General features: G+C 62.8%; 1 protein-coding gene across 1 annotated transcript in view; it reads right to left on the reverse strand.

Moving 5' to 3' along the window:
- The window catches only part of TBC1D22A (TBC1 domain family member 22A), a 115,175-nt gene that overhangs the window by 71,623 nt on the left and 18,755 nt on the right, over positions 1-24,797 (reverse strand). The window contains exons 4-5 of the mRNA XM_037049308.1: positions 24,236-24,412; positions 1,138-1,208 (exon numbers count right to left, since the gene is read on the reverse strand). Coding sequence (XP_036905203.1) covers positions 1,138-1,208; positions 24,236-24,412 — 248 coding nt within the window. The remainder of the gene's footprint in view (positions 1-1,137; positions 1,209-24,235; positions 24,413-24,797) is intronic.

Below are 24,797 nucleotides of genomic sequence, written 5' to 3' on the forward strand. Positions count from 1 at the left end.
TCTCTGCACAGCTACGCCCCCTCCCCCGCAATTCCCACCCGTGTCCCACAGGGGCCTGGTCACCGTTCTCTTGGCCACAGGGCCCTGTGACCAGTGAAAGGAACACACACCTGAGGCCACAGACTGTCCTCTACACTGCCAGGACTCCCAGTGGCAGCCTCTGCCCACCGCCACCCTCCCTCCCGTCTACCCAGCCAGGTGGCACCTAGGGCATTCCCTCTCCGTGCCTCTGTCCCCAAGTCAATCCCTGGGCAGGACAAGCAGGACGGGAGCCATGGCCGGCAGGACCCGCCCCGGAGGCAGCGCGCCCCCCAGACACCCTCGGCAGCGCTCCCCATGGGGCGGCCCGGAAGGCTCCAAACAAAGGGCCTGGGCGGACATGGGCACAGCAGCCAGGAGCCCCCACGGAACCAGCAGGAGCAGCGGCAGCGGGTCCAACTTCACTGGCAAGAGCGCGTTTAAGCGACGGATATTCACCGCACACAGCCGCATCTGCACTGAGGATTACGAGGTACCAAGCTGCAAATTTACTAAGACTCGTTAGCAAGAGTCTTTTAAATACTGAAGTCAGACCCAATTTAGAGCAAACGGACTTCCGTACTGACTCAGCTCCGAGAGTAACGCGCAAGGAAGAGAAGGAAGCTGTCACCGCGGGGCTTTCCACGGGGCCTCGCCTACGGCTGGCAGTGAACCCCGGCCCCACCCCGCCCTGCCCAGGGCGCCCCCCATCACCGAAACAGACGGTTCTCACCCCAGTCTGTTGCCCTGACGTCAGGACCGACGTGACAAAGCAAACTCGCTCGAACAAGTGCCCCTGTCACTGACCCTCAGAGCTGACAGTCCTTGACACTGGGACTTCTCCATGCCCCAGGTTTGACAATCTCACGAGGGCTTTTTTAAAACAATGAGCACGGAGAAAAAGAACCCAGCTGCCGGAGAGCACTGCTTACCTTTTCCGCCACCCCTGCCCAAACAAAGGCCTCGTCTCCACAGCAAGGCCGGACACTGCCCAGGCCCCAAGGGCCGGCCACACGGGCCAACCCGGTGAGTCCCCCACAGGAGCACGGACGAAGAGGCAGGTCCCCGCAGGAGGACGGTGGTGTGGCAGGAACGGGACGAAGTCCACGAGACACTTACTGAGAGGAGCTTCCAGGTAATCGGGCGAACCGGCTTAGGGATCCCGGACCAGCTCAACCTCCGCAATTCCTCTGTGGGCCAGAAAGAGACAGGGGAGAGGGTTTACCAAGGTGAGCGCCCCCGCGTGCGGGCACCTCCCCCAGGGCTCCGGGGTGGGGAGCCCCGCAGAGGAGCCCAGAGGGACCCAGACACCGGTGTTCTCAGCACCCGAGAGGAGCGCCCCCCATCCCAACAGCGCTAAACGTTACCTGTTCACCTGCAACTCTCAGGGCATGTCTGGACCTGCACCCAAGTGTCCCTGGCACCCCCCCAGGGCAGGTGAGCACCCCGGGGGCCGGGGGCCTCCGGGGCCTCCATCCTTAGCCCCCACCCCCTTCTCTGCTTCTCTCTCCTCCATAAACACCTTTTCCCCACCTTAGCACCAGCACGAGGTTTCTCCCTTCCACTCCGCCCCACGCCCACCACCTCCTGGGGAACAATGCCTGAAGGGGCGGTCCCTCCGGACCGGCCCTGCAGGCAGCCGCATGGTGGAGAGGTGCGTGCACAGTGCACACCGAGGACAGCGGGGCCTTCAGGTAGTCTGACTACACAGGTCCCTGCCGCCTGTACAGACACCCACAGGTGGGACTGTCATGGAGGGGCAGGGCTGGCCAAGGACAGGGGCAGGGCGGAGCCTCCTGGGGACCAGGGAGGCAAGAGGAAGGGCCTGAACCCTGTCGGACCTCAATTTGTAAGCATAGCAACATTCAGCTGACCCTAATGAGAAACCATGGTGCTCCTTCCATTCCTTTAGGTCAGGGATCTGCTGTGCTGCTCATTAAGCCTCCTCCTAACAGCTCAGAGCTGATGGCTAAGACTACAGACAAAAGAAACGATCAACGGGGCGACTTCGGCAATGCAACCAGCAGAGACAAGGCCCTGACACCCAGCCTCTCTGGTCGCTGAGTCTAGGCAAAGAAAGCAGAGAACCCCGGGCTGCAGCCCCAGCGAGGACCCCCACGTCACNAAGGGCCTGAACCCTGTCAGACCTCAATTTGTAAGCATAGCAACATTCAGCTGATCCTATATGAGAAACCATGGTGCTCCTTCCATTCCTTTAGGTCAGGGATCTGCTGTGCTGCTCATTAAGCCTCCTCCTAACAGCTCAGAGCTGATGGCTAAGACTACAGACAAAAGAAACAATCGACGGGGCGACTTCGGCAATGCAACCAGCAGAGACAAGGCCCTGACACCCACCCTCTCTGATCGCTGAGTCTAGGCAAAGAAAGCAGAGAACCCCGGGCTGCAGCCTCAGCGAGGACCCCCACGTCACAGCAGCCCCGGGACACGCCGGGCCCCCCAGCTCTCCAGGGACGGCCCGGACGGCGGGGCCTGCCCCCCAGACACCAGCAACAGGCATCCACTCAAGGCCGCAGCCCAGGTTTCTGGCAGCGGCTCCTGAGGACAGCTGGGAGCAGCCACCGAGGCCCGAGCTCCCTGCACCCGTCACCTCCAGGGAGTCGCCCCCAGGGGACTCCTGATGGTGCAGGGAGAGGCCAAGGGCAACTCCCAGCCTCGCTGTCCGAGGGGCTTCCGTGTGCACCTCCTCCGTGTTCCAGACAGCCTGCAGTGGTGAGGGCCACGACCCACTGTGCACAGGGGGATGCGCTCGGGGAGGCCAACGGCCGGGCCAGGGGGCACGGGGTCTTCCCCCTCTACTAACTGCCTCTCTTCCAGGGCCGCTGTCACCCAGGCCAGTCCCACGGACGAGTGCAGCACAGGGGCCCAGGACAGAATCTAGGCGACCAGAACAGAACCAGCTGCTGCTGCAGGAAGAACATGCGATCAGGGCTCGCCCCCGGAGTGAGCACCAGCCTCCACGTCGGGGGCCCTGTCGCTGGACTGAGGTGCTGAACTGGCTGATGGGAAAGGCCACAGGCCAGGCTGACAGGGGCCTGGCGCCAGTGCCAAGGCCCACTCACCCCTCCCACCTGTCCACCAGGACCCCAGCAGCCCCGGGATGGGGGGAGTCTCCCAGGGGACGAAGGTGGGCCAGAGTGGCCGCTGTAGAGCTAAGCCCTGTCTGCACCAGTAACTGATTAGGCGACCAGCCAACCCTCTCTGAGCCGCTGAGAAGAGGGCAGAATTGGCAAACTGGCTCTCCAAGAGAGCCCTCTCCAGCTTGCTCTGAAAAGTGCTAGGGTCAGGGGTGAGACTGGGGTCAGAGGTGAGGCTGGGGGCTGCGAGAGCCACAAAGCACAAGGCCGGCCCAGGGGGAAGCCAGTGGAGAGAGGGAGGCAGAGCCAGCGGAGAGGCCAGCAAACCACAGGACGCAGGCTTAGAAGTCCACAGGGGGGCCGGAGAGGAGCACGTCCAAAAGCCCGCAAGAGAGGCGAACGCAGAGCGTCACAGAAAACAGCCTGTAAAGAAACCCGGAGGCTGTACTGAGACCCCCAGACGCAAAGGTGGCGCCCAGACCCCCAGGGGAGCAGCACTCGGGGGGCACCTCTCTGGGCCGGCGCCAGGCTGGCGGGAGGGGTTCGGAGGGACACACAGCTCCGCACTCAGAGAGCTCACGTCCCCAGGACACAGCCAACATGACAGTTCAACCAACCGGCAGCACGCGCCGGGGAGCAGGGTGTTCTCTGAGTGAGAAGGTCTCCATGAGGAAGTGGCGACCGAGGTCATACCTACAGCCCAGGGGAGTCCACGGAGCCAAGGGGGCTTCCCAGCCCAGGGACACCCCCCACCCCGGGGCCTGACCACAGTACGGGAGGCTGGGCCCACGTGGTCACAAGGAGCCCACTGCAGAGGTGACAGGGGGCAGGACAGTGACTGCAAAGGAAGAGGACAGACCAAAGAGACACAGAGGCTATAAAAGCTACGACATGTTCCTGGATCTGAGACTCAAAACCATTAAGCTGCTTACTGGGGCCCTGAAACATGTTTTCCAACCCAAGTTCCAACAGGGTCTATGGGATGTGTCTGAAATTTGGTGGGTTGACCCTGAGTTCTTCTGGAAGGCCAAGGGCACAGGAGCGCCGATAAAGAGTATCACAGAGGAACACGGAAAAGGACCAGCACTCACGGGCGGCCCTGCGTCTGCCACCGCAGGAAGGGCACTTCAGGCCACGGGGCCGCCGCCAACGGCCTCTAGCCACTTTCCAGACGACTAGGAGTTCAGAGAGCAAAACGGTGTGTGTGTACATGAGGGGAAAGTAAAAATACCAGAACGCATCAGAGAACGTTTGATACTCGCAGACGGGAAAGGACTTCTCAACGAGACACACATGTCGCGGAGCTGTAGACAAGGACAGTCACAAGTTAACCCTGAAGGAAGTCTGAAGTGGCCGTACGGTCAAAGCCACTACAGTGTTAAAGATGTGGACAACAGGCATGACACACACACGCAGCAGACAACATGGAAGGTCCGTGTTGCTGACACGTAAAGCACACGCCTAGAACTGAGACCGACGCATAAGAACACGGAAGCCCGCGGAGTGGGGAGCAGAAACAGCTGACAGACGCCGAGAGTGGACACACAGCCACAGCGGTGGTCCCGGGGCCACAGACGGATGGAGCACGCCACACGCCACCGCGGGGCCGAGCGACAGCGGGCAACACCCAGCAGGGCACTCAGCGCCCTCCGTCCCTCCCGGCGTCTCAAGGCAGAGGCTCTGATCGCCAAGGAGGCCTTCGTTCTTCTCCCACGTAGACGGCCCGCCCAGCCCCGCCCCATAAAGCCCACATGCGCACTCACTGTTCGGTCCCAAACACCTTCAGACCCCACTGTGGGGTCTTTGACCGTGAGTTGCCTGGGAGTGTGTGTGGGCGGCCGACAGAGTCGTTCCAATCTCTGCCGTCTCCACCAATTTTAAACACTCACTGTGCACAGGGGGATGCACTCGGGGAGGCCAGCGGCCGGGCCAGGGGGCACGGGTTTCATCACCTGGGCCAGGGTTAGACTGCTGCCCGACTGTGCCTCTGCCTGTCCCCCCATCGGTCCCTGTCAGCGTCGCTCCTGTGCTGTGAGCCTGTGGCACCAGGTGCGCACGCATTTAGAAAGGCCCATCTCCGTGATGACTCGGACCTCTTGCCATCACGAGACGTCCCGCTGTCTCTAGTGAAACCCTGTGCCTCACCGTGTGCTGCTTCTGACGCTGCCGTGAGCAGAGGCGTTTTCTCGGGACCAGCGTCTGCAGGACGCACTCACCACACCTCACCCCCCCACCCCCCCACCCCGCCATCTCCGCAGACAGCGCCTCTGTGCCGAAAACTTGTGCTCGCCGGTCCTGTCAGCCTCCTGTCCTGTTTCTCTCGGAACCAGACCGCAAAACCACTGGGCCTCAAAGATAAAATTAAATCGCAGAAAAGTTTAATAAGTCAACAGTAGGTGAGAAACGAACGGCATTGCTTTCTTCTGCAACCGTGGCTCTGCTCCCCGAAAAGTGAAATCTCAAAGTACGGTCACTCGTGCCAACACCACGGTTCTGTGCGCGTCTGCACTGTGAAGGCCGCACTTCCCGACGGAGGTCCCACTCGGGAAGTCGTCACGGCGGATGCTCCGTGACCAAAGGAAGCAGAAGCCATGCAGGGCAGAGGGGGGTCAGGGCCCAGCAGGGGACGCCCCCGCGGCCACGTCCTCCTTCCAGGTAAACAGACGAGCACACCTGCCACGCTCGGGCACGGGCCTCCCCGGGGAACAAGGCGGCAGCAAGACGGGTACAGGGACAGGGTCTGCGGTGCCGCCTGGTGTGACCGCTCAGCGCACACGCTCTGTGAGCCCCACCGACACACGTGGCAGGCCCCCATGCTGACTGGCTGTGAACTGTTCCTGCAAAACGGGACCAGGAGTCTGTCACAAACGGTGCACACAAAAGACTCATAATTATAAGCATATTTTTGCCTAAGAATCCAGAAATAACAGAAAAATCAACCCATAATGTAAACTACTTTTTTTACCACTCCATCTCTTTTTAACTGGCTTTATTCTGACTTTCTACGAGCTTTATCAGAAACACGGAGGAGAGATGCACATGTACCGCCATCGCCCGCTCACCAGTGAGAGGAACTGGACACCAAGCGGCACAAGGAGAGTCTGCGAATCGCACTCCTGCTCCTCCAGTCCCCCTGTCCCCCGTCTCACCCCTCGCCCGAGAGGCCGGGCTGCGCGGTGAGCGGCCCCAGGCCCAATCCGCTCCAATACATCCAGCTCTGAGCCCACTGCACACACCCAGTCACGCCGGCCGAGCACAGGGTCCTAGCCACCCCCACCCGGGAGCCGAGCTGGCCTCAGAGGGTCCCCTCAGGTCCATCCCCATCCTCCAGGGGCTCCGGCAGGTAGGGGAGAGGTGAGACCTGAGAAAGGGGAGAGGCGACACACGGAACATGGGTGGCCCTTCAGTGAGGAAGTGGCATCAGCAGAGGCTCCCACGGAGCTGCTGCCCAAGAGGCACCGCGAGGCCCAGTTCAAACCCAGCAGGTCTCCCCGACCCACAGCCAGGTCAGCTCGGCGGGAGAGGGGCAGTGCCGCACGCAAGACAAGACCACCACAGTGTGTCAGCGTGGACCGGACAGACGGAGGGCGGGAGCAGGAGCTGACGGTGGAGCCTGAGGCCCACACGCAAGTGACACCTGTGGGACCAGCCTGAGGGCCACACTCCCCAGACCCTCATGGTTTGGTTGTCACCCAGAGGCACAACCAAGGTAGCAGAGACAACAAGGCCCAAGTGCCCAACGCCATGACACTGACCACGCCAAGTGGGTGGGGAAGGGCAGTGCACGGGCCGGCCCGGGAGCGTCTGAGGAAGGTGTGGAGGGCGGAGAAACACGGAAGAAACTAACCCCAGAGGGGCACGCTGTGGATGGGCGGGGGCAGGGGCCGGGGGTGAGGATTCTGCTCATCTTCCCCGGCCCCCTTGCAGCCTGGCTCCCAGAGGAGAGGCCAAAACCCCCAGGGGGCCTGGCCACTCTCTCAGCAGTTCCGGAATTCTAGGCTGATGACCCTTCGGTGCTAGAAACGACTTAATGAAGTTTTGCAATCTGACTTCTCTAAGCACCACTGTTTCTCCCACCTGAACTACTCCCCCTTCGGGGGGCAAAGGCATGTGCTCTGAGAGACATGCCCAACAGCAGGGGCATCCACGCTGGACGAGAAGTGGGAGCAGGACAGGGTGAGGGGGCGGCGAGGGCTCCGGGAACCTGGAAGGGCTAAGGTCCACAGGGCAGATGGACTGGAGAGAAGGCCCTCCGTCACCTGGGGGCTCCCTGGGCGGGCTGGAGAGATCCAGGCAGGGAGCCAGGCAGCCCCTGAAGACAGCAATACCTTTCCCTGTGTAAAGTGGGTGGGGACTACCTCCCAGCCAAGGCAGGAAGCTTGGGGGACGGGTGGGGAGAGGCAGACCCCCAGGCTCTGCTCCCTTCAGAGCAGGTGGGTCCAGGTGGCGGCCAGAGCCCCTCCCGCCCTCTGCTGACCACAGGCCAGGGGTCCTCCCCAGAGGCCGGCCTCTGAGGACGTGGTTTCACAGGAAAGGGTGTCGCAGCCACCTAGGCCACTGGCTCCCACAACCCCGAGTTCTGACAAGGATGCGGAGCGGGGTCTGGGGTCCACCACCCTCCCGGCTGCTCAGACACACAGTCCCCTGGCACTGGAGGGGAGACAGCAGCGAGGTCTGCTACTCCTAGACTCTTGTACGCCTCTGCTGTTTCAAAGTCCAGCGGAGCTTTGCAAGAAGCTAAAATGGAGCTGCACTCCACTGCAGAGGGTGCACGGCCTGCGATGAGCTGCTAAGATCACTCCAACGAGCCGAAACTCAGTTCTGAAGGTTCCATTTATGATCAGCTTCCCAATGTCCCTTCGCCAAAAAGACAGCCTGGGACAGCAACGCCACCCCAAGGAAGGGAGACTTCCACCCCCCAGCCCCCCGGGAGCACAGCCACCCCAGGCCCCGCCCGCAGGCCACTCCCAGGCCTGTCAGGAGAGCCAGCCCACACACTCCAGCTCACACAGGTGGTCCAGGGCCAGAAGGGCTGAGGGCCGTCCTGCGACTCAATGTCTTGGGGGAACCACCTCCAGCTGACACCAAGCTTCCGCGGAAACAACTCCCAGCTGCAGAGCTGGTCGCCTCGCAACTGGGACTATGCCCGGAGAACTAAGGCCAGCGCGGACAGGGGGTCGTGCACGCAGGTGGTCACCGCAGCGCTCTGCGTGTGTGTTTGAAAAGATGTGACCTGAACATCTAGTGACAGGGAACTAACTAACTCAGTTACATCCACTTTTTACTGACAGGAAATCCAGAAACACACCCAAAATGCTTATGGGGAAACTGGCGTTTCCGAGTCCACAGCAGGGAAGGCACGTGCACGGCAGGGCCTGTGCCCAGCAGCCCGGCCCTGCCCGGAGAACCGGATACCTGTCAGTCGCCCCCCCCACCCCCGCCTAACTGCGTGGCGCTCCCTTCGATGCCCTCAATCCACGGCCACGGCCGAGTGGCGTTTAATTAAAGGGCAGGCTGCTGCGCGTGAAAACTCTAAGTCCTTTCGCACAGATGAGAAGCCTGGGGTTCGCTTCCACGCTTTTGGGGGACCCACTGAGGACAGACCCTGACTGCCCCAGTTCCTGCAGCAAAATGCACACATACTCGCCCGAGGATTTAGCTCCGCCCCACCTCAGGGCAGCAGGGGCAGAGAGGGGCACAACCAGACGGCAGCACCTGGAGGGCCACTCGGTCCCCTGACAGTGTCAGCAACAACACGGGGTCAGCAGGCACAGTCCCTCTGACACTGCGACGCTCCAGTGCCTGCAGGGACGGCCACGCAGCAGCCCCTAGAAGAGCTTTGGGCCGTGCCCACGCATCTGGCCAGGACCCTGAGGTTAATCCCACCCCTTTTGAGTTCCCTGTCCCCACCCCTCACCCTGGAGGAGCCCCTAAATGTCACCTGTGGCTGAGGAAGCCACAGACAAGGAGCCCGGAGAAAGCCCGAAGACGGTCTCGTCGGGGACAGGCTCAGGCACTTCAAGCTGAGCTGCAGCGTGATGACGAAGGCAAAGCAATAAGGCGCCGCAGCCCCTGCGCGCCCTCCCACGTGGGTGCCCAGGAGAAGGCTCAAGGGAGAGACCCGGGGGGCGGGGGGCGCCAGCTGACCACAAGCCCATTGCTGCCCGTGGCCCAGTCCGACCAGCTTTGTCGTGCCAGAGCCTCCGCCCGGGGGGCGACTCCCCAGTCCACTGCTGGTCCCCGACCTGATCCAGGGGCCCTGCCCCGGCTCCCCGCCTGTGCCCACTCCCGCCAGCACGAGCTGTACCTGGGTTCAGTCTGCACCACGCCCAGGGCTCCCCAAGCACGGGGCAGCAGCCCACATCCCGGCCACAGGGACCAGGGGACGAGAGGCAACCAACAGCAGCAACCCCCCACCTACGAAGTGACAAGCAGGCAGCACAGGCTCCTTGAACTCGAGTGAGCCCAGCCCGGGCTCCGCATAGGCAGGCGCCCATTCGCCACCCTGTGCCAAGTGGCCAGCGGGGCGTAACTGGTTACCATGCCAGGACGGCAGGAGCAGCCAGCACTGCCAGGAGCCCGGCCACGCCCACGTCCATGCGCTGGGCCCTCGGGTGGCCCGAGGGGCGGGCCTCCCAGGGCACTGACACAAAGCACGCGGGTGGGAAGCCGCGCACCAGGCCAGGAGGAGGAGGAGGGCTGCTGCTGACTGCCATCAGCGGGCACGGTACCTACTTAGCCCAGCGCTGCCCGCCGGGCCAGCAGTCTCTCACATCTCGGTACCTGCTTCCGTGAATGACTCGGAGTCAACAGCTCCGATCGGCGGGACCCTGTGTCTGGTGCAGCGAAGGCTGAACGAGCAATTAGGAGCCCGACTACGGGGACGTTCAATACCGCGAGTCTGATCTCTGTCCCGGGAGCAGCGGGCAGCTGCTCCAGTCGGAGTGAGAGCAGCGCCCGCGTCTGATCCGCCTCCTGCCGTCCACAGAGCGAGTCGGGGGGAGAGGGAGCTGGGGGACTAGCGGGAGCCACTTCGATGGACGGGCGGACATAATGCAGGCCTGAACCGGGCGGGCCGTCAGAGACGGGGAGAGCGGAGGCGACAGGGCGGGCACAGGCGCCAGCAATGGCCACGCACGGACACAAAGAGGCACCGACCTGACGACGACCCCGGCTGCACTCCCGGTAAAAGCGGTTTGTGCTGCACGACCGAACAGGAAGTGGACTGGGGCGGCCAGAGCAGCGGGGGAGGCGGCCCCCGGGGCTGCTGTGCCCAGGCCCATTTCCCCCCAGGGGGTAGTCTCTCGCCCTCAAGAGGCAATTCTCAGACCCTTTTCCAGATGAGGGTATGAGACCCAGTCTGGGGTCCCCCATCCACACCTCGCAGGCCCCAGGATAGCCCAGCAGGCACCTCCAGATGACGGCGGGATGTCGGCACCGGGTCGGCAAGCAGAACCGGGATGCAGCTGCCTCCGAGATGCAGACCGGCGTGCACCGGGCCGGCAAGCAGAACCGGGATGCAGCTGCCTCCGAGATGCAGACCGGCGTGCACCGGGCCGGCGAGCCCTCAGCTCTCGGCCTGCCTGTGGCATGGCAGCCCCCACCAGGCCCCGCTCTCCTGCTCCGGTGGGAAGCTCCCACTGTGAGGCCGACACCACAGCGCAGGGCGGCAGTAAGTGCCATAAGAAACCCCGAGTGCTCTTCTGGGCCCCCCACCACCCTGGGACCCGTGGGGGAGGGCGGGCAGCCGCACAAGCGAGAACGAATGGAACTTTCCAGAGCCCCTCTCACCAGGCAGGCGCTTCCTACCACGCGTACCTCCCCAGCGCAGAGCGCAAACCCCTCCGCTGCCCCCCCGCTCCTCTGCCGTACGGCGTGCTGCTGCCCGAAGGGGTGTCCAGGGCAGGGACGGGGCTCCACCCCCAGGCACCACCAGAACAGGCCTTTCAAGTGTGTATGTAACTGTTCACACACGTGTGCTGCTCGCACCCAGTGTTTGTGTGCACTATACTCATATAAGGTGTTTCCACGCAAGTGTCCACCTGGAACTGAAACTTCTTCATCGCAAACCCCACTTCCCTCCCTGGGATGAAGGGGCACCCTCTGCAAACCGAGAGCCCCACCGAGTTTGGTCGCCTCTCACACAACTGGTCTGTCCTACAGGCTGCAGAGGTCGTACCCGGAAACCAGGAAGCTCCACGCCACCAGCAGACCTGGCAGGCACCATCTGAGAGCAGAGAGAAAGTCCGGTTGCTCACATGTCAGCCCACAGCCACGTAAATGCACGGGCAGGGGACACCGAGGACATGGGGCATTCGGTAGAGACCCGCGCCGCAGGGCACCTGCACTGAGCACTCCCGGAGCACGAGAACATCTTTGGGAACGGAAACGGGAAACGACCAGCACCACAGACCAAGCCGAAGACTCGCCAGGGACGCCTGTCAGCCGCGTCAGTCACTGCTGCGCCTAACCGTTCATGCTTGGCGCGCCCGGCCTTTCTGGACCGTAGGACATGCAGTCCTCTGCCCACAGGTCTCCTGGGGCGGGGGGAGGCAGCGTCTGCAACAACCCCCCTCACAGGGGACCCGAACATCACGACTGGAGCCACAACACACCACAGAACCTCCAGGGCAGCCGCCCACCGGGCTCTCCGCCATGAGGGAGGGCAGCACAGAACGGGTGTCCCAGGCCGTGAGGCTGCCCACCCTGCCCGGTCCACCAAGGTCTCTGACTCCCAAGGAAGGCGATGCCCCACCCAGCCCCAGGCTGCAAGGGGCCACACAGACTCCGGGAGGGAACCGGCTGCCGAGGGCTTCTCCGTCAGCACTGTGTTCTAAAAACAGCGGCAGACTTTTTCCGGAGTGCACAGTGAAGCACAGAGAGGTGAAGTGACATGATGCCTGGGATCTGCTGTGAAAAACTACAGCAAAGGGAGGAAAGGAAAGTGGGGCAACAAGACGGCCGTGGCTGAACGCCGACACCCGTGGAGCGGCGGCAGGGACACGGCTGCGCTGGGTCTCGACCTTTGCGTGTGCCTGAAATTTTTCATAACACAGCCTGTCTGGAGCATTCGGAGGGGAGCCCCCACCCTCGGCCCAGGCCCTGCCTTCCCCTCGCGGCCGGCCCCCGGGCCCCCTCCAGGTTAGGGGCACCTCCGGGCAGAGGCCCAGAGCTCAGGCACAGGGGCTGCGTCCCCAGGCCCAGTGACAGCCACCCGCCGCAGCCGTAACGCTTGCTGGACCGTGCTCTCTGGAAGTCGCGGAAGCTTCGCAGAGCTGACTTCGCTATGGGAAAGCACATGCCACCATCCACCGCGCACACGAGTGCCACGTACACGAGCGGAGAAGCGCTGGGCGCCCTCTGCCTCCCCGCGTGCCAGGGCACACCCCCCCCACCACCACCACCCCCCCCGCAGACTCCAACTCTTGCCCCCAACAGACGCACGTATGAAAAGCACCTCAGTGTCAGCCACAGTGCCTTCCTTCCCCAAGCCAGCACCCAGCTCTCCTGAGCCCCCGGGGACACCCTGCTCGCCCCGTGGTGGCAGCCGCTGCAGCAGGCGCCCAGTCCCCCGGGAAGTCTCGTCACCAGCACCGCCTCCCAAGGGCTGGCGGCCTGACGCACACACCACAAGGGGCCCCGAGGCCCCTGGCGCAGACCCCACGCGCCCACCACTCTCTCACCTTCCAGCACAGGAGCCTGACATTCCGAGCGCAAAGATTTTAAGGAGCTCAACAACTTCTGCACACGCATTCCTCATTCCATGACACAAAACTGTTATTTCACTGAGATTACTGTAAATCGCCGCACGAAGAGCTGGCTTGCATGAACAATTAAATGATAGATATGATAAACTAGATTTATAAGCTTTATGTTCCTACAACATAAATTCCTTGAATGATTGAACTCAGCAGAGCTGGAAAATTCCTCCCAGGCGCCGGCCCGTGGACCGGCAGCTCCCCCATCAGCCTCGGACGCAAACCGACTGCCTGCAGCCCGACAGGCAGACGGTTACCAGAAGGCTTAATATCGCCATGGTAACCGTGGCAACTTGTTTCAGAAATGAATAATAGCTCTGTTAGGTGCTTCATTAAAATTTTTTCAACCAAAGACTGCCCTTAATCTTCTGAATGGAACAAAAGGCTTATTCGGGACCCACACAGAAGACTGAAAACAACACCAGGCCCACCGCGCACGAGCACAGACAGGCAGACGTCTGCCCGCAGGGGGACAGGACTGTCAGGAGCGCCGAGGACCGGGTCTCACTCCCGAAACGAAGTGGCGAGGGAGCCTCGCTGTCCCCACAGCGCGCTCAGCCCACTCCTTGCCTCACCCGGCAGCCCGTGCAGGCTCCCCCGGGCAGGACAGCGGCCGTGCTGCCGGCGCAGGCCTGCTCTCCAGAGGCACTTCTGTCACACGGGAGGACCCTGCGCCCCCAGGACCCCTGCTGCCCCCCAAGCCAGGCTCCCCTCCCACTCTCTATCAGGGGCCACACGAAGGCCACGCACCTGCCACCGCGCTCGGACGAACCATCACGCCTGTGACGGCGTAAGGACCCCACGGGGCCCAGGCAGGGCCACCCCGCTGCCCGGGACCCCTCGCCCCACCGCCACAGAGCCTTCCTTCCAGCTGTGCCACTGTCCCGCTGCCCCCCCACCCCCCACAGGCTCTGCCAACCCCAACCAGCCCTGCCTCCATGCCCAACTCCTGAGATGGGTCCTCCCTGGTGACACCCTTCTGGTCCCATGCGTGCCCGCCCTGGGCAAACCGGCCATGCGAATGCTTCCTTTATGACCCGGCCGTTCATAAATTGTGCGGGAAGAGTCTCCCGCCTCGGCCCTTCTCTGGCCCTCCAGATGCAGGACCAACCTGGCCACAACATCAGGAGACGTGTTCTCCTGGCAGTGACCCGTCAGCCAAGAGAGAGGAGACACGCCGCGCGGGATGCTCCTCACGAGCGCCGGCTCATGGCAGGCCAGCACGAACACGCCTTCAAAGAAATTCCGATCGCCCCCAAGCTTACTCAGCATGACTCGCTGCATGGACTGCGGGGTCCAACAGTGCGGAGGCACCCCCAACCCCGGACAGACAGAGGGAGCCGCCGTGCAGGAGGCACCTGCCCTGGCCAGCGGGCCTGAAAGGACTCGGAGCTCCGCGCCTCGCCTCAAGCGGGGGCAGCAGCTCCTACTGCACAGGCTGTTTCGAGCACGAAAAACAATGTGAAATACTCAAAATTGCGGTGTGTGCGTGTGTGTGCATGTGAACATGCACACGTCAATGTGTGTGTGTGATGCTCACACACATAATGTGTGTGGCACACTCAACAGCAGAAATGAGCCCGTGTGGCCAGCGTGCCACAACAAGGCAGGAAGGCAGGCGGAGGCCGCAGTGGGCCCCGCGGCCGTGCCGGGCTGGAACACCCGCCCTGCGCTCGCGAACTCTCAGGGAGCCTGTCCAAGGCCCACACAGAAGCCCCCACAGGCAGACTGGGGTGGCCGTGAGACCACACACAGACAGGGGAACAAAAGCAGGCAGATGTCCTCGTGGTCCCGCACCACCCAGTCCGGAGGCACAGGCGGAGTGGGCTGACAGGCAGGACAGGAGCAGGCTTCGTGTAGAGGCCCGGGCGGTACTGGGACAACACGTGTGTCAAGCCTGTGCCGTGTTTCAGGAGGCCAGCCACGTAACAGCCTGGCACCCAGTCACTCCCGACCTCCCCAAAGGCCTCTGGTGGGCCCTCAGTGAGGATTCCAGCCCCGTGATGGGGAGTCTGGGACCGGGTGGGGGCCCAGGGGCCAGCCGCCTCCACTGCCCAATTTGCCTGAGGAGCTACAGAGGCCAGTTGCCCTGCCCGCCTGGACAGAGGAGGCCTGGGCTGCTGCCCCAGGAGCCAGTGCAGCCCTCATCCTAGCAGCCCCAGGGGCCCTCAGCAGGCTCCCTGGGAGCCCAGGGCGCAGCGCAGACGCCACCAATCAGACCCCGCAGGAGCAGAGCCCCCACCTCTTGGCCGGGCCGCGCAGGCTACCCACGCCGGCTACGGGCTTCAGGCAGGATGCGGATCACACAATGTGGGCAGGCTGCCACCTGTGCGGCTCAGATCCGAGGCTGCAGCCAGGCCCCACCCCAACTCAGGAAGGCCGTCACCTACTAGACACCACTGGGCACACACACTGCAAGTGTGGGCCCACGAGGACAGAGAGCAGGAGGTTCAAGGGTTCCGGGTGGTGACGTTGCTGAGGGATAGTCACACCACAGACACACAGCTGCAGCCAAGGTGACCTCAGACAGCGTGCAGAGCCGGCAGGCGCGATCCTCTGCCCCGAGCCCCTCACAGGCCACGGGGAGCCAGAGTGCCCGACCCCCCGCCATGGGATGCCAGCCCTGTGTGCCTGGCAGGGCAGACTGCACAACAGGGTACGGAGTGGGACAGGAGTGAGACAGGAGCCGGACGGGAGGGACGAGGCCACTAGAACTCGAGCGGCAGCCCAAGTGCCACCTGTGCAAGGCGGGACACACGGGACAGCCCCGGAGGGCTGCGGAGGGAGTACCTTTGAACAGATCGTGAGGAGCGTTTTAACATGCGGTGCTTTCCAGGCATAAAGAGCCGCGTGGATCAACCCCACAACCTGACAGAGGGCAGAGTCCCTGCTGACGGCCTCCTGGCAAAGGAGGAGAACACTGCACAGTGAGCTGGTCTGTCTTCCACCAAAAAAAGGGGGCGGGGGGGCTGCACCTGGATGCCCTGAGTCCTCGCTCACCAGTTCAGCAGGGGCCCGAGAGCCGGCTGCAGGTCGAGGCCGTCCTGGGCACCGGGGCCTTGACTGGGCCGGCGCCCAGCCCTGGAGACGGGCAGGCAGCCTGCTGCACCGGCACCACCATCACTGGTGACAGGCGGCACAGGCTCTCCAGAAACCCCTGGCTGGTGTTGCCACTATCAGGTAAGTATGGGGGCGGCCAGCAGCCCGCCCCAGAAACCACCCTCTCCAGGGAGCGTCACACTCAGGCCGAGCCTGGGGGAGGCCGAGTGTCTCGGGCCGGGGCAAGGACCCACCCTGATGACAGAGGCCTCCTCATTTAGAACAGCTGACCCCTCGCAGGGCGAAGCCAAAGCGAGCAGGCCCTCCCGGCGGGCTGATCCACGGCGCCACGGATTCCCGGAGGCTGCTCGGGGCCGAACGTGCAGCCAGGGGGTGGCTCCGCCTGCACCCGGCGGCCTGGTGGTCTCCCACTGACCCACGGAGCACCCACAGGCCAGAGGCCCCCGACCCAGGGACCAGCGGTGCTGCCCCTACGACCTCCGTCACCGCCCGAGCTTGATCAGCGCATTGCTTCCACCCGGAGGCGACACCAACCGCCACTCTGGCCCGTCGAAGAGCGCACCTGCTTCACCACGAACAAGCAGGTGTTGCGGGCCCGCGCCCGCCGCCGCCCCACACCCGACGATCGCAGACACGCAGCATCTCTCTGCCTCAGTGTCCGGGCAGCCCCGCACCATNCTACGACCTCCGTCACCGCCCGAGCTTGATCAGCGCGTTGCTTCCACCCGGAGGCGACACCAACCGCCACTCTGGCCCGTCGAAGAGCGCACCTGCTTCACCACGAACAAGCAGGTGTTGCGGGCCCGCGCCCGCCGCCCCACACCCGACGATCGCAGACACGCAGCATCTCTCTGCCTCAGTGTCCGGGCAGCCCCGCACCATTCCCGTGGTCACGAACAGCGAATCCTCCTCACTTTCGAGGGGTGCATGATGCTCCAGTGTACACACGTGTGCGTGCATGTGCACACACCACGCTTCTCTGACTAAGGCGCAGGCCGACCCCGCCGCACCCTGGCTGCCATAGAAATCGCTGGGGCGAGCACGGGACACAACTCCCCCGTCTGCGTCCCCATCTCTGCACCCAGACCACAGCTGGGGGGTGCTGGGGGCGGGCTATGGGGTCACCTCTGAGCTTGGCCTGCGCCAAGACTCTTCCGGGGGTGCGCGCGCACCTTTAGGAGGCTGCACGTGCCGGGAGGGGACCGAACACTGCTGCATCACACACTCAAAATGCTGTGGATTTCACCTCCATTTAAGATCTTCATTTTCCTTGAAAAGTTGATGATTTCTGTGCCATTCCGACACTTGTGAACAGAACGTTCCTGCACAGGTGCTGGATGTCACCTGCTGGCTGTCCTCCAGTGTGCGTGCTATAAAGGGAGGGGCAGGACGCAGACCCACGGCTGGTCTGCTTCCAGCTGCAGCTTGAGAAGAAGGCGGGAGGGACCCCCCGGGAGGGACCCCCCCAGTCACCTGACTGCGCCTGGAACACTTCCGAAAGGGGAAGAGAGACTGGAGGGCCAGTGGGAGATCTGTGTGCCATTATGTAAGCCCTCAGGGACCATGTGAATTCCTAAACACTGCACACTGCAGCTTTTTCAATTTACAAAACCCAGTAAACAAGAGCAGAGCTGAGTGCTTTACGTGCTTTACGCCCCCAACCTTTACGTGGGAAGCCCTCCTGCACCCCAGTTGCCCCCAGCCCCGAACATCAAGGAGCACTTCTCCAAGTGCAGCTTACATCGCATTTCTGACACCGGCACATACGCCTCAACTTTGATTAAGCATACGAATTAAATGTTGACTTAGACAGATATACAATTTTAATAACAATTTTAAATAAAGATCATTTCGAAAACATACAACCATTAAAAGTGATGGTTATGAAGACTAGCAACATGGGAAAGCCTTACAACATAACATTAGCAGGAGAAGAACGAGTTATAAATCACATCTGTATTCACGCCGCCTCTCTGAAAACGCGCTCTGGGGGTCTCCCAGGCCCAGCGGGGGGTGGGGGGGACGCCTTGTCAGCACAGCCGCCCACCCGTGCCAGGCACACTGCGAGACCACCTTACGTGCTTCCAGGGCAACCCAGAGGCGAGGACCGCGTCCCCATTTACACGTGAGGAACACTCCAAGAGCAAATGGCAAAGCGTGGCTGTGCCTGAAGGGACCCAAAGCCTTGTTCCCCCACTGTCCCCAACATGCTGAGACTTACGGGGGCACGGTGACTGGCAACTGTGGCTTCCTACTTGCTACCTATCACGTGGTAATCCCTGCTTCTGGACCCTACATGGGTGATGTGACGCGTTGAATAAGGGGAGTTTAAAAGATATCCTCAGCCCCGGCTGGTGGGGCTCAGTGGATTGAGCACCAGCCTGAGAACCAAAGGGCTGCAGGTTTGAGTCCCAGTCGGGGCACAGGCCTGGTTGCAGGCCAGGTCCCCAGTAGGGGACACATGAGAGGCAACCACACATCCATGTTTCTCTCCCTCTCTTTCTCCCTCCCTTCCCCTCTCTCTAAAAATAAGTAAAAAGTAAATCTCTAAAAAGATATCCTTACCTCGTTTTTTTAGAGCATGTTATCATGAGAAAACAACATTTAGATTTTAAGCCTTGCAAGTGAACTTGAACCTTTCCCTTTAGGACCAAATTAAATACATTCTACGACTTCTCCAGAGGCTTTCACTTGGTATCACTCTCTCAGGAGTCAGCTCAAAACCAAAGCCAAGGCCTTTCCCGGCGCTGCGTCCCTCATCCCGGTGCCTCTGAGTAAAGGTGGTGTTCTAATGTCCTCCACTCCACCAGGGGCTCTCGGCCCCTGGCGGCCGCTCCTTCTGACCTCAGGAGCCGACTTCCCACCCCACGTGCTGGGGTGACGCCAAACGCAACTCTTTTCCATCTCCCACCCCTTGCATTTCCAGTCCTTAGAAATCTCTCCCCATTGTCTCACCCTAACCAAGCGTGATCTGTCCTTATCAGACCCCAGAGGCAGACTCCCCGTGTCCCCACTTGGGGCACAGCGGTGCGCAACACGAGGAAGTGGAGAGACGGCCAGCTGCTGCGACCCGCTGCCACCAACCCTGGGTGGGACGCCGCCTTTCTGGAGTCGGTCCCTCATAAAAGAGGCCCCGGGGAGGCGGCCCCTCCCACCATGGGCAGGCACTGTGAGGGGCCACTGTCCGGGACCCAGGCCGTGCGGCCTCCCCAGTCGCCGTAGACTCCGGGCTCCTGCCCTGGGGGAACAGGCTTGCTGTTGGGAGCCGCTGGTCCGGGTGTTCCACCCAGGGGGCCGGAGGCAACAAGGACAACAGTGTCAGCACACTGACGGCAGAGCTGTGCTTCTCTTCCCAGAACCAACCAGCAAGTAGAGGCCACTGCGCCCGGAAGGGCTCTGAACACAGCGGCACCTGCCCTCACAACACAGTTGTGCGCATGAGTCCAGGGCAGGGGCTCCGGGGCCCACAGCCACGAGCGGCCCCGGGCAGTGCAGGGCCTGGCCATCTCAGAGGTGTCCACGCAGACAGACACACGCCCATCAGCCCGTGCGCCGGGAGACCAGGTTTCGACAGAATGCTGTGGGCTGCTGAGCAGCCACGGCCCGCCAGGCCCCAGGAGGTGACAAAATGAACCACCAACGCGCTTCTAGGCACAATGAGGAAGGCAATGGACACTCTGGCCCTGGCAGCTCTGTCCCCAGGTGGGCGGTGGAGCGCACTCTGTCCCCTGGAAGGCACTGCTCAGACATCCAGACCTGCTGCCTGCGTGAGGTCACAGCTCTCGGACCCGCCGCCGTCAGAGCCCTCACGCTCGCTCGCCTCCACCTGCATCTTCGCTGCACCCCGGTCACCAGGGCAGTTCAGGGGTCTTCGCATCAGGCCTCTCCTGCCCCACCGCCCTGCACAGGTGCCTCTGGGAAAGGAGGGCCACTGGGGCCTTCAATCAACACAGGGCTTGGGAGGGACAGAGCCCACAGCGGCACCCTGCCTACGGTTTTTTCTCTATTTTCCGGCTTTTTGTCTTAAACACACTAACTTCCCTTCCTGGGGCAAGGGCACTGGGCCGGCCCCGGCCTCCACACATGTGCCCAGGGAAGGTGAGCGACCAGACGGAGACTCCGGGGCCACGAGGTGCAGAGGGAAGAGCACAGGACGCTGGGGGGCACGGGAGGACAGCAGGGGACCCTCGGTCTGGGCTCGTCCTGGGGATCCCATGTAGTTCCAGACACCGACACAGAGCACGCACTCGTCGGAGGTTCACCAACCCCACCACCGCCATTGTCGTCATCGTGACCACCCCCGTCACCCCCACCGCTGTCACCCCCACCCCCGTCACCACCATCACCACTGTCGTCACCCCACCGTCACCACCGTCCCCACAGACACCAGCACAGCCACCACCCCAAAGCCCTTGACCAGGGCAGGTGAACACCCCTGCGGCTCCAGCTCCCACCACCCTCTCTTGCCCCCAGTGAGTCCCGGCCACTCCCCACTCTCTTCCAGATCCTCCGAGAATCCCCTTCCTTCCCGCTTCACCTGCGAAGTTTCGAGGACGCCTATTTCAATCCCCCCCGAGAGGGTCTGCAGCCGTGGGGCCCACCAACCCCTAACAAAGCGTACTGCCCACCTGCCCCGGCCCGGCCTGTGGGGGAGCAGAGCTCTCCCTGCTCAGCAGCAGTCAGGGCGCCGGTCCCCGGAGGCGGTCCGGTCAGACCCCAGGCCTGATCCCCCGAGCCCAGCCCCCGACACCTGCCCTGGGGCTGGCCGGCGAGGACCCCCACTACTCTGCCCGTTCTGTACGGATGCAGGGTGGCCTGCCCGCCACAGACGCTCACCTCTGTCCACTCAGGCTCCTGGCCCCGTCCTCGGGCTGCGGGTACCAACTCGCCATCACAGCCACAGCTCCCGGGGTCCAAGTGCATCAGCTTTTCTAACTGAACACACAATTACACTCTTTCTGAGCTTTTTCCTCAGCTCAGCTCAGCTCTCCATATGTCAGTTCTAATGGTCTGAGGTCTTTCTTTTTTTAAATATGAATTCCAAGGAACTGAAATCACCTTAAAACAAAGACAATTTTTCCTGTTTCTGGGACTAGACACCAGCTACGTGATGGTGTGTGGCCCTTCGGAGTCTCAGCCCCTTCTGGGCTCGAGAGAGGTCACGGGGGGCTCGCTGCAAACGCCCACCAGCGGTGAGTGTTCAGAGTTCATGCCCTGTGCCCTCCACACCCAACACACGCTGCACGTGGCTGGAAATCGTTCAAACGCTTCCTGGGTCTCTCAACACATCTGGAACCTCACTCAACGGCAGCCGCGGGTTAAATGCCACCCACCAGAAAGACAGTCCCCGACCTCAAGGGTGAGCTGGCAAACTCAGCTGGCTGCCTGCCCACACCCGCCCCTTCCTCCCCCCAGGTACCAGAACTCCAGGTGCAAAGTGCCGTGGCCGAACCCACAGGCAGTAACTACCGTCTCAGCATCGGCATCGCTTGCAGCTAGAGTGGCCATGGGACCCGGTTTGGGTCACACCCTGCTTCCCTGATAAGAATACAGATGCCATTAGGACTGCCCTTCCCCTCACCACAAGATGGTGGCCACCACCCTACGGCCACGAGCTCCGAGACTCACAGATGCTGCAGAGACCCAACCTGTTACCCACCTTCCGGTATCTGGCTGAGAAGAATAAACCCCCATCTGTAAAAACGAACCCCAAGTCTGGTTTTCTGTCACCCACAATCAAACAGACCACCCTAACCCACTCCCCCCAACACCAGGTAACCCGTGTCGGCCGGGGAACCGGAGACATCAGACCGACGGGGTGGGCGTAACCCCGCCAGCAGCGCCTAGAACGCGCCGTGGGCCAGCCGACCACCCCCGTGTGAGAACAAGGGACGCGGTCCTGGCGCGTGCGGGGCTCCCACCAGGTGGCCTGATGGACACAACTGTTTAACGCTCGTGACGGGCGGAAGGTGACAGAGCTAAGTGACAGGGACAAGCGCTGCAGAGAGCACGGAGCAAGCGGCCCACAGAGCCGCTCAGACTCTCCCCGCTGTTCGGCTCCTCACCTCCTGCGAGCAGAGAAGAGGGCCCGGCCGGCAGGTGGCGCCCTCTCCTCCGAGGAGCCGTCACGGAACACGAGCAGCGCGGAGCAGGCTGACCCCTCTGGCTGACCCCTCTGGCTGACCCCTCTGGCGGCTCCTCTCACGGGGCGCGGGGACTCGCCCCGATTTCCAACAGACGCTGGGAGACGGCCCACAGCAAGGGATCCACGCGATGCTGCCTCACGAAGTCGGCCGCCCCCGTCTCCTCCGCCCCGCCCACAAACCCGGCAACTGCTTAACCTTCGGCACCGCAGCTCTGGCTCTTAGTTGTTAGATCTGACAGTTCAACAGAATTCTGAAGAAAGAAAAACCCGTAATCCCACCAACTTAACAGAAACTATGGCTTACGCGGCGCCCTTCAAGCAGCCCATGCACACGCACATTCGCACACGCACATTCCCCAAGCGCCTGCAAAGCGGTACTTTCACGCACGATTTTGAGCTCGAAAGCTACCCCACCGGGAAGGCCCATGAGAAGCCGCCACCTCAGGGCTCAGGTCCTGGCCCGGAAGGGGGGTCCCTGTCAAGAACCCCGTTTCCATCAGCTCCCTCCCCACTGCCCGCGTCAAGAGTGCGCTGAGCACACGCCTTAGAAAGCGTGCAGACCACCGCGCCACGTCACCGACCAACACTCCCAAAGGGACCGAGGGTGTGCCGCTGCGGAACCAGACGAGGACAGAGGTCCGGCACAGGTGAACACGACAGACCACGACTGCCCGCGCCCAGCGCTGCCTGTGGGCTGCACACCCCCAGCCCTGCCCGGGCAGCACAGGCACCCAGGCATGAGGACCATGATGTCTGCAGGTGGACGAGAGGACTGGGCCTGGGGGGCAACAAGCCAGCTCAAGGTCAAGGTCACAGCAAGGAAGCTGCAGAGCCAGCACTCCCACCTTGCTGCCACCCTGTGGCTCAGCCTCTGGGACCACCTCAAACACGCTGTGACGCAGCACAGTGCGAGGCCCAGTGAGGCTCCCGGCCAGCAGGGAGGGTGCAGGGCCTCAGCGGGACGGCGGTCAGCGCGTGAACACGGGGCCCAGCCGGGCACGCCCCAACTCTGCCGCCACTGTGACTGTGCCGAGAGAACGTCCCGGTCCTCGGAAGCACTCAGCAGCATGGCCAGCAGCAGGGGACAAGGCCTATGGACCTGGTCCCGTGGGCCAGGGGACAAGTGCACACCGGGCACACGCAGGGAATGGCAAAAGTACCAAGGGCGATTGGGTGGGCTTCTCCAAGTCTGGGTGGAGAGCGCCATTCTCAGGGCTTCCCCGTGAGCCCGAGGCTGCGTCACAATCAAAAGATTGAGGCCACGCCTGCCTGAGCCACCTCTGGGCAAAGGTGCCTGGGACCAGCAAAGGAGGGGTGGGTCGGTGGGGAAGAAGGGACCCCAGTGCAGGGTGACTCTCCCATAGGCACAGGGGCAGAGGAGTAGGAAAGAGAAGCCCACCCTGAGGGCGGCACCCAGTCCAGAGCAGCATCTCACAGCTACAGGACAGCCTGTGCTGCCCGCCCCGGGGCTGCCCGCCGCCAAGTCCACGGGCCTCGCACGCCACCTGCTGGCCCAGCAGGGGGCTGCTGGTTCGAGGCACCCCAGCCCCCAGAGCTCCACTCTGGCACTGCCCCCCCATCTCCAACTTAGGAGGGCCTCAGTGACCACCCTGGAAGCTGCAGCGTCCAGCAGAATGCCCAGCACAGCGTGCACTCAACAAAGAGGAGACACGTAGCTGCAAGCATGCGGGCCCGTGTGGTGTCCCAGCAGACGAACGGGAACAAGTGCCTCAGATCGTGCACACGGGTCTCGTGACCCAGAGGCAGTGCAGTGGCAACTGTGGGCAGCCTCCCTCGGCCTGGCCGGCCCCCTGCAGCACTCCAGCCTGCCGCCCCCAGGCCACTGGGAGACCCAGGCAGGAGCAGGCAAGCTCGGCAGTGGCCTGAGGTCGGTCCGCAGAGCTGTGCCCATGTGCACTGAACAGAGCCGTCCACCTGCCCCCACGCCGGCTCGCCCAGGGCGGCCCTGCGAAGCCAGGGGGCGCCACTAGGGCTCTGGGAAGAAAGAGCAGGAGCCACCCGGTCCATCGGCGCTGGAAGCACATTAACAAAACCCATCTGAACAAGGGCCTTACCCAGGGAAGCAAGTGCACGAAAGGGCCACAGGCCGCCGCCCCCCAGAGCAAGCTGAGTGTGCACCCTCCACCCTCGGCACTTACCAAGGTCGGTGTTGGGACCGGCGAGCAGCTGCTTGAACTTGTCCAGCCGGGAGGCCTCTCTCTCACTTAACGCCGAGCTGCTGAGGGTGCCAGGGTCAGATGCCCCACCTGGGGCGGCCACCGCTGAGTGGGGGAGAGACTGGGACCTCTGCAGCGGGACGGTGCTGCCGGCACCTTCTGTGGAGGGAGAGAGGGAATGAAGGTGAGGGCGGCCGCCCGGCCTCCTGACAGCCACGCTCTCCACCAGGGACCTTGCCGGCCCTGGCTCCCCACACTGGGCGGTGCAGATCCCAGCTTCGGGGACAGTAGAGTGAAACGGGCCAACACCTGTGACAGCACCCCTCCCCTCTACCAGCAGGTGTCATTCACCAGTGGCACAGACACCCCACATAAAAGCAGGACAGTGTGAGCACCAGACAACTGCAGACCGCCTCAAGGCTGGGCAGCAGCTGAGGTGCCCCAGGCAGGTCTGCCAGAGCAGGGCTGGGAGGAGGGCTCTGGGGGGAGTCGAGGAAAGCCCCGGATGCCCAGGACGGGAGTGCAGGGCAGGAAGGCACCACAC

The sequence above is a fragment of the Sturnira hondurensis genome, unplaced genomic scaffold (assembly GCF_014824575.4).
Source record: "Sturnira hondurensis isolate 20B ecotype Veracruz unplaced genomic scaffold, ASM1482457v3 Scaffold0000780, whole genome shotgun sequence".
Taxonomy (NCBI): Eukaryota; Metazoa; Chordata; class Mammalia; order Chiroptera; family Phyllostomidae; genus Sturnira; species Sturnira hondurensis.